This window comes from Opisthorchis viverrini (assembly GCF_000715545.1).
Source record: "Opisthorchis viverrini unplaced genomic scaffold opera_v5_559, whole genome shotgun sequence".
NCBI lineage: Eukaryota > Metazoa > Platyhelminthes > Trematoda > Opisthorchiida > Opisthorchiidae > Opisthorchis > Opisthorchis viverrini.
Window position 1 is genome coordinate 166,752 of NW_008752222.1, and position 9,301 is coordinate 176,052.

At 44.1% G+C, this 9,301-nt stretch overlaps 1 protein-coding gene across 1 annotated transcript; it reads left to right on the forward strand.

The window, feature by feature from the left end:
• Nucleotides 1-286: 286 nt before the first annotated feature.
• On the forward strand, nt 287-5,262 carry T265_15514 (hypothetical protein; the record flags this gene model as incomplete). Its single annotated transcript, XM_009178457.1, has 4 exons — nt 287-614; nt 1,018-1,248; nt 1,663-1,699; nt 5,025-5,262. Coding segments are annotated over 4 exons (783 nt in total), but the record flags the coding sequence as incomplete, so codon positions are not given.
• Nucleotides 5,263-9,301: the final 4,039 nt, after the last annotated feature.

Consider the following 9,301-nt stretch of genomic DNA (forward strand, 5'->3'; position numbering starts at 1 on the left):
TACCCAAATGTCTGTGAGGAAAACTTGTACCGGCGACAATCTTTTGCGCAAAGGGGCTTGTACACTCGCCGTTTCTTTAAGGCTCAAACAAGGGCTGATTAGAGACAGATTTTGCTCCATTATCTCCTTTATTAGCGCGGTAAATCGACATTTTGGAAGCAGATTTATCAGTCTTCGGTGTTTGATCTGACCTGGGGCGAAATCGCCCCAGTGGTTAGAGTGCGAATTTACTGACCGGAAGGTTCGTGGTTCGAACCCTACCTGTCTCTCGACTTTCCCTGTCTAGGCTTGGACAACCTGGCAGTATCCCAGCCCTCGTGCTTCCTTCGGATGGCATGGCAGCTAGGCACCGGAATGGTACTACAGCTGAACGTCTCTCGTTGAGCTGGAAAACCGCAGCGAAACATTTGCTCGAGGAACCCGTGCACTCACCAAAAGCACTGCTTTCTCAATACTGTCAGAGGCTAAATGTTCCCTCTGTTCATCAGGAGCTATTGAATTTGTGTCAGATCAGAAAAGACTACCAACAGAGACCGCTGATGATGAGTGGCAGAAGTGTGTCACTGTTTGACATGCAGTATGCGTCATCAAAGCTCCACAATCGCACTTTGCGGGTCCGTGAGTTGTCTTGTCACAAAAGCTGAAGGTGGTCCTGACCGAGCGATGTGTGAAGTCATTCAGCCGCTTCTGCTCACACTAGGTGTGAGTTTTATTAAAACAACACGTAACAATCAGCAAAGGCTGAGAAAACGTCTTCATCAACCACGCAATTACTAAATCATCAGGATAAAACCTGAGGGATGAGTAAGTTGGAACAGTTTTGTCGGTGAATCCCTTCACGTCACTATGTGTTTCAGTATCTCTTTACCACTGACTCAGACGCTCTCCGTGCAAATAAAGATACTGGTTTACTTGATCACGGTTTTTTTTCTGCTGATGAAAGTAGGCGACTTTCCAAACCCTGGCGCAGTCGTTTGGTTGCTATTACATCGTCAGCCCTCGGTAATATCCACCTAGACTTTCTATTTGTCATTTACAAATAAATCACCATTTTCGCCACAAAATGCAAAGCGACCTGCATGGTGCTTCATAATAGAAAAAACCAATCATTCAACTGTAACATACTTTCGATGTCTAGCTGCCATGTCACCCGAAGGAAACATGAGGGCTGGAATACGACTGGGATACAGCTGGGATGCCCAAACCTACACAGGAAAAGTCGAGATGGTCCGAACCATTGACCTTCCGGTCAGTACATTCGGGCTCTAACCACTGGGCCATCACTCCCCGTCATGATAGTTGACACCCAGTAGGAGAGGAAAGTCGATTTTGGAGCTGATCAGCACTACAACACCATAATCAGGGCCACGTCAAAGTTTCAAGCTGCTAGCTTGGAACATCGCACCAGAACAAGTGATATTGGCTATTTGAATGTATAACTATGCCAAAAAACAAGTGAAGTGATGTGTCACTTCACCATGGGAACTGTGGAATTATCCAGGATGGCCCTGTTCCAATCAAGTAACGTTCATCAGTAACGGAGTTCAGAATCCACTTTGCAGTGAATGTATTTCGCATCTTGTTCCTTGTTTCATACGGAAAATTTGTACACTGATCAAATTTTAATAGTATCCCGTTTTTATTTTGTTCACTGATTTTTAGAATTTACTGTCGTTTGAGTTCTGGTTCAGGCATTCTGGTGAGTTTTCACTAAACGGGGTAAGCACCGGAATCTAGTTTCTCTGGTATTAGAGCCCACCAAATCTACCAGCGCTGGTGGCCTAGTGGTAAAACGCTCGCCTAGCATGTCAGGGATATGCACTTATGTGAGTGAAACTCGGGTACAGTGCTCCCCTCCGTTGGTATGGATTCATCAAAATTATTGAACCAGGACTGACTGTTCATACACGAGTGCGGTGAGTGTGAATACCTCAAATCCCATTAACACGCACAACTAAACGATTTGTGTGACTTCACTGCGTTTGAGCAAGTTTCCGGCACAGTTTACCTGTAAAATGCTTGTTATACGAGATATTTGATGAAAGTATCAAGAAGAACAATGCTTTCATAGCGGATCCGCGTACCAGAGTCGTACATTCGCTCTAATCTGTCTGAACTAGTTAGCTCATGGTCGTTGGTGAGTTCGCTGAGCTGGGCAATTTCATTGAGAACTATTCATCATCAGTCGAGGTGACATCATCAATGCGTTGTTGGGGAGTGTGGCGGTGCGTAGCGATGGGGTGGCTGTTGTGAGCACCAGGTTCATTTAAAGGAAATCGAGGAGGAAAGGAGCTCAAACAGGTGTTTACAGTTCACATGCCTTTTCCCATCGGTAGCGGCTTGGTATTTTACACCTGCTTGTATTCATGAAGAATTTACGTATTGCTGTGTTGAAAGGGATGTTGACATTTAACAGAAAAACCTGTCAAGCTTTTTTCCGTCAGCTGAACGACTAGACAAAGTAGCCCTGCTTTAAGGTAATGTCGTCTGAGATACTTCATCGATTTCCGTCGTTTCCGAGGACAACGTGGACAAGATTATATCGTTTCATAATCTGTGTTTAAAGAGCAAACTTCTAAAACGCCATCATATCGGTCGAAAACCCCTTTTTTTTATCCATCGTCTTCTATTTGGAACCAGTTTACAAACAAAAATAACCAAACTGGAAGACTTCTTGATACCAGTTCTCGAACTAAACGTTATGCTTTTCCAGACACGAATAAGCCGAGTACCTTGTCAGTTTCGGTCCAGCAAATGTTTAGCTTGCAGAAAAGAGCTGCTACTGTACGAACAAGGCAATAAAATTTCACGTACTGCTAGAGATAACGACTTATCAGCATGGTGATTACTAGTGTTTTTTCCGCCGCACAATCAGGCTTCGCACGCAATCCTGCTGGCGGCAGCCAATCAGCACACGCCACACTTCAACTGATGACACTAGCCAATCATTGCGCTGTACGCACCCTGAAAACACCTGTTAAGCAGACAGATCGTCGCGTTTGAAATCGGACTACTGTTAACTTTAAGCAAATCGATATTGTTACGCAACCATAGCAGCACCGACTCTTGATCATAGGCGTGTACAACGTGGCACTGCAAATACAGGCGGAAACGTCGTCTGGAAACTACACGAACACGGATAGTAATGTTCAGGAGGGTTAAAATTCACCGAAATGAGACCAGTCGCACCGTAACTCCCTAACAACCACCAATTAATCATGTACCGAAACCGACGGAAACGATAACTGAATGTTCGCCAAGAAATTTTCTCAACTTTTTGCCTTGTGCTTATCAAAATACTGACGAAATTTGCCAAGCACTTCACCTGTGAGCCATGCGAAATGGCCCGTTGGCCAATGCTCGCTACTATTTCCGACCTCGGTCATGTTTTACCACCACTCCGCTCTTCGTCTTGCGTAAAGTTACTTGGCTATCGGTCTTGGGGTTCATTCCTGGAACATAATCACTATAAGGCATAGGATGGTACTCACGTCGCTGCGCTACCGTCACAATATCCGGGTTCAATCACTGTGACAACACTACCGCCAGGGATGAAGCTGTTCTCACACCACCGTTGCGTGGATAGGGCAGTGTAAACTTAAAAAACAAACTCACCATTATTAGAACTTCTTTCATTGAACTGTCATTCAGGGAATCCACGATTCCAAGTGGTTCAACTGGAAAAGATCGGTTATAAATTTGCCAATGCACCGGCTTTTCATTAGAATACTAGCACTCTGAATTGTTTTGCGTATGGACTAGTCAAGAACAACGATCGGGTGTTTTCACAGCACGTACGCACCTGCGAAATTGTCTCCTAACTGAGTTGTACAATAACTCGTCACCAAACAACGGAAGTCTAATCCGTTTGTTACTTTCTACCATGAAATCTAGCTGTCACAGCCGTTAGCATTCTTAGTCCGCTCTAGAGGAAACAGAAGACAGTCAAAAGGTTGAGAAATTTCGGCATTCGCTATGCATCAGAACATTGATTCTTCCCATATATGACAGCACATAAATCATCGCCATGTAGATCATGATAAGGGCCCCTGTCACCTTAAACAACTCTGACAACCAATTTTTTCGGAGGTCTGTGCTACGATTTTGCTTATGGATCGAAAAGTTGATGCAATAAAAAGCCAGTGCCTGCAAACATTCACTCTCTGCAGTACTAAGGTAGTACAGTGAGCGATGAACAGAGTAGCTTAGCTCTAATGGACGTTCCTCGTCCGCTTAGTTCATTCAAGCTGTCAGGCCACTTTGAACCTAAAGGTCATCTGCACAAAAGCAAAATTATTATACATGCTTTTTGGGATTCTGGATTTGGCCTGCTATTTTTCGCTAGTTTCTGTTTTATTCCCCTATTCCTTGGTTGAACGCTCTTCTTCAGGTTACTCCATCACATAAAGAACATCGCTCAATCTAACTGGTCAAAAACAAATTCATCGGAGTGTTCAAAAGCTTGCATATCGATCAAACGGCACATATCCTCTAGTTAGACATAAATGGGTAGCACTGGCTTTTGTCGCTAATTGAATAAACAGCTATCCAACAGGGTATTGGGGGTTCCTTTAGTGTTGACGAGAATATCTCAACCCAGCAATGTAGAACGCATTCTCCGACTCCTAGGACGTCCTTATTTGAACAAACTATGAGGAATCCAGTGGTTCGATGAGATTGGAAAAGAATTACTGTTACTGGCGCGAATCTAAGTTGAACCATAGGCCTTCAAATTAATCATTGTTGTATGCCAGCGAAGCATCAGCGCTGAACACTGATCTCAGGCCTTCGATGATGATCATGATGAACGAACCTGATACGGCACTGTAAGAACCATTTAGAGAAGTGCATTCAGTGTCTCTCTTGCAACAATAGAAGAAAAATCATAGAAAACTGAAGTACATCGCCTTGGTATGGTATACTAGTTCACCGACTAACAATGTGCGATATTAACTTGCACTGACCTGTAAATCAATGCGTCACGAAAATCCGTTTTCATATATTGAATGAGCCTCTTGTAAAAGTGTGCACAGCATGGTTTGTTGTGATTTTTTGTTTCGTCATGACCATCGTCATCATCATCATCACCGACAGCATGTGGTCAGTGTTCAGCACCGATGCTTCGCTGTCGTACACCCATGGTTTATCCGAAAAACTTATTATAAAGGAAGGAATAAAAGTGGACCGGGGGCTTAGTGCTGGCTTACTACAATCATTCCGAATTGCCTATGTCTCCAAACACTCATTCAGCCAATCTGGATAGAAACTGGCCATAGGAATGCCATTGACAGCGATTAAAAGTCATGTCGTGCACCATCTCCAACCAGGTGCAATGGGGATCACGTGGTCCCCATCCTGAAAGGTGAGTAGCACCGAAAACACCCTAAAGTTTCGTAATCTCTTTCATATCCCTCTGCCAGGTCAAGGGTTGTTCACCTCTCTGCTTCCTTTACTCTGAACGTGGGCACGAAAACAGCACCATGTTCGGAAAGCAATGGTTCGGTATGCGCGACACATGGCCTAACCAACGCAGCTTCTGATACTGGGCATACTCCACTGAAAGTTGCCGTCACGCAGCCGAATACTCGCTTCCTAATTGCCTCGTTATGGATTCACCCCATACCAACCCACACGAAGTGTGGTTGTGAGACAGTGACTGTCAAATACCCGAAGACGGCTCAGTTCCTTTGCCCGAACAGGCCAAGTCTCACGGCCATACAACATAACAAGCCGTACTGTAGCCTGATAAACACATCTTCTGAGATTCAGAAATATACCGCTTTGACACCATAGGTGTCTCAAATCAGCAAACGCGGCCCGAGCCTTGCAGATTGGTGCATTGAGTTCATCCGTCAAACTACAATCAGAACTAATACAATCTCCAAGATACGTAAAACACTCCACAATTTGGAGTGCATCTCCCTGGATTGTGACTGGCTTGTTCACTGACTGCATGTCCAGGAGCGAAAAATTCACTCCATAGGTGCAAAAAGGCGTACCAAAGAATTGGTGCATTGAGTTCATCCGTCAAACTACAATCAGAACTAATACAATCTCCAAGATACGTAAAACACTCCACAATTTGGAGTGCATCTCCCTGGATTGTGACTGGCTTGTTCACTGACTGCATGTCCAGGAGCGAAAAATTCACTCCAAAGGTGCAAAAAGGCGTACCAAAGGAATGACTGACTTTGGTCAGTTCATCCAAAAACACCTGCGCCCTCTCCTATTCTTAGAAGATGGGAATGATGTCGTGTGCATATTCCAGACAGGCTACTTGAACACCGCAGTTTTGAAGACCTTCATGCGATCATCTCATCATCTCGTCAATTACGAAATTGAATGGGGACGGAGAGAGAGTGTGTACTCTTAACGGATACTACTTTATGTATTGATTGTTTTGGAGGATTGTCCGTATACTCTCACACGTTCAAAAGTTCATTTGGTCTTTGACTACACCATAACGAATGAACAACACTATGTAAATATGATTGGGTTACAAGAATGTGGTGTTCCAATGTTCTCTTCACAACTCTTGGATGCATCTAACACTCCCCAATAAACTCACTGCAATCTAACTACCTGGCGGTAGAAGAACGCAATGGACACGTAGAATTCTTTGTGCTTGAAAAAAAAACGACATCCGATAGTTGAAAATACATCCGAAACTGACGAGGCCGAGAGATGCGCATAATGACAAATAATGGTTATGTAAAATCTACTTTTATGCTATTACGAGTTGTTTTCAATTCTTTAATGTAAAGTATTGCTTTTTCACAGTAGAGACATTTTCGATCCATAGTTTTTATGACTTAGCGAATGAAAGCATCGCCGGCATACTAGCAGAAAACACGCTACTGCACGACCAATTTACTACGCTCCAAGCGAACCAGAAGGCGGGTAAACACGGTAGCTGATGCGAGCAGTTGACAGGTAACCGCTCAGTTGCAACCTGGTTCTGGAAACAGTAGAGCTCGAAAAAGTTTCAGACAACACAGAGTTTGACTCCCCATATTTGTTTATGCTTCTTACGTGGAAGAATGACATTGACTCGCTTCTGGTGTATCGAGTAAATTCCTGTGTTACGCAATCGCCAGAACAATCTCACTTTTCACTGAGAGGTATTTTCACATTCGAAAGAAAATTTTCTAATTGTATATCTTGCACCATTCAGTGTTGTTTACAGTGTGCACTTTACACTGATAATCGTTCTGTGAACGCATGGAGCTGTCTCCAAAAAATAGTTTAAACGGGTACCGGAGCGTCGCTTTCCAGACTCCACCCAATCGCTCCACAGGAATTGTGAATACTGAGCCAGATCTGGCACACCCAACAGTTAAGTCTCCTTATTACAGTGAATGAGGTCACATGCTTAGCATGCGTTTGGAGTGTTACTTCGCACCATAAGATAATTGCAGTGAAAATGGCTTTGCTGCTAATAAGAAGTCCACAGCTGGCTAGGAATATATTTGATGTTAGCTACCAAAAACAACGCACAGTTGTAATATAGCCGTTCCGACATGGAAACGTGGAGTCGTGGCCATTAATAAGAATTAGCCGGATCAACCAAAGGGGTCCTCGCTGCAAAGGGGCACGCAGCAGCGTTCGAAAGTTGCGGGAGGGGGTGAAAATCTTTCGATTCTTCTGTACCAATTACCGATGCAGTGCGCTTGTGAATGCCTGAAAATGATTGAAAATCAGTTAATTGATCATGATATTTCTAGCTCATATTAATTTTTGTGGATCGGCTGATTGGGGAGGCCTGGCCTCGAGTGAACCGATTAGCTTGCAGTGATCTGATGTGCCCAAAATTCGCAGACACTGGGAATGAGGTGAGGATTATATCGTAAAGCAACGGCGTCTCGCACAGCACGAAGATCGATGTGCGTAACTTCGTAATGTCATTTAAATTTGGCCCACAGACTTAGCTTCTATTTTCTGAATAAATGGTTCGTGACATAAACTGAACTATTTATGAGCCACAAACAGAACATTATCCCCAATTTGTTAGACCAATCAACTGCAATTTATGCGTCTTTCCGTCACCGTCACACTTATTATCATTGGTCTGACCGATTCTCACCACTGGCTGCATCTTCTAGAGAACATTCCAGTTCAGTTACAGTGTACGCACTTATTCTCAAGAATTTGGCGAAAATCTAGCAATTTCCAATCTAAGACCAGCTGATCGTATCTTCTGGGCCATCAACGGCTTCTACAAACCAGTTCCACGGTGGATTATACCCATACTCGATGCCCACGGAAATCCGATTCGGTCACATATTACTCTGCATTGTTTCACTGTCCCTGTGAGGTAGTTGCATGTAGTTGCAACAAATTTTCAACAAAAGTGAACATGCACCTTCCCGGAAGAGCGGTCAGTTCCATTTTCATTTGACCGAAAATTGCTTGTTTTGGTTGAGCGACTGTGATAAATGCTTCACCAGTTATCCGCTTTATGTAGGGCGAAGTTTTAAGCCGTTGGCTGAAGAATGGTCAGCATTTGCGCCAGTCCTGTCAGTTGTAAACTAGGTTGGTCTAAATACATCGGTAAGTTCTGGTTCAAACTCAGTCGGGGCGAGCTTCATCAACCGTACGTGCACCACATGCGTAGCTACAAACTACCTCACCAGCTGGGCCTTCCCCGAAACATACGCCTTCAATGCATCGTAACCGGACATGCGATTAGCGAACCCACACCACTATCTTCTAAGGTGATGACCATCATCTTACCTGGCCCCTGACAAATCTGGTCTTATGGGTTTTTCGCCAGAAACAGCGGTTAAAAACAACTCCATTTATGGTCGTTCATAATCGTATGGTAAGTCCATCTCCCCTTCCGACGGAAAGCAATTCTTTGAATGCAGACCACCATGGCTTATTGATCACATCAAGTTTTCCGCCCCGGTCTGTTAAGTGGTGCCATCGTGATTGACGGAAAAAAGATTCTGCTTACTAGCTGGATTCGTATTCCGCTTCTACGGACGGCTTTATTTGTGTGCTTCGACGTCAAAAGAGCTGGAAGATACTACGTAGATCCGACAGTGAATAAGAAAAAGGGAAAATTTTCCATCCCGATGACAAGTAACAAATCCTCAGCTGTTTTGTTTCCTTCCGTTTCAGGGGGAGAGAATTTCATGTGGCTACTCGAATCGACTCAGTAATCTGGAATAGGAAACGGCTTCCGTTTAAATCTGATTGCTAAATTTGCATTCCTGGCTGTCTGTACCAAGAACAACTCTCGTTTACGGGTGCGACTGCTGTCAGTGGAAGCCAGCCAACCGTAAGGCTTCTACCGCAT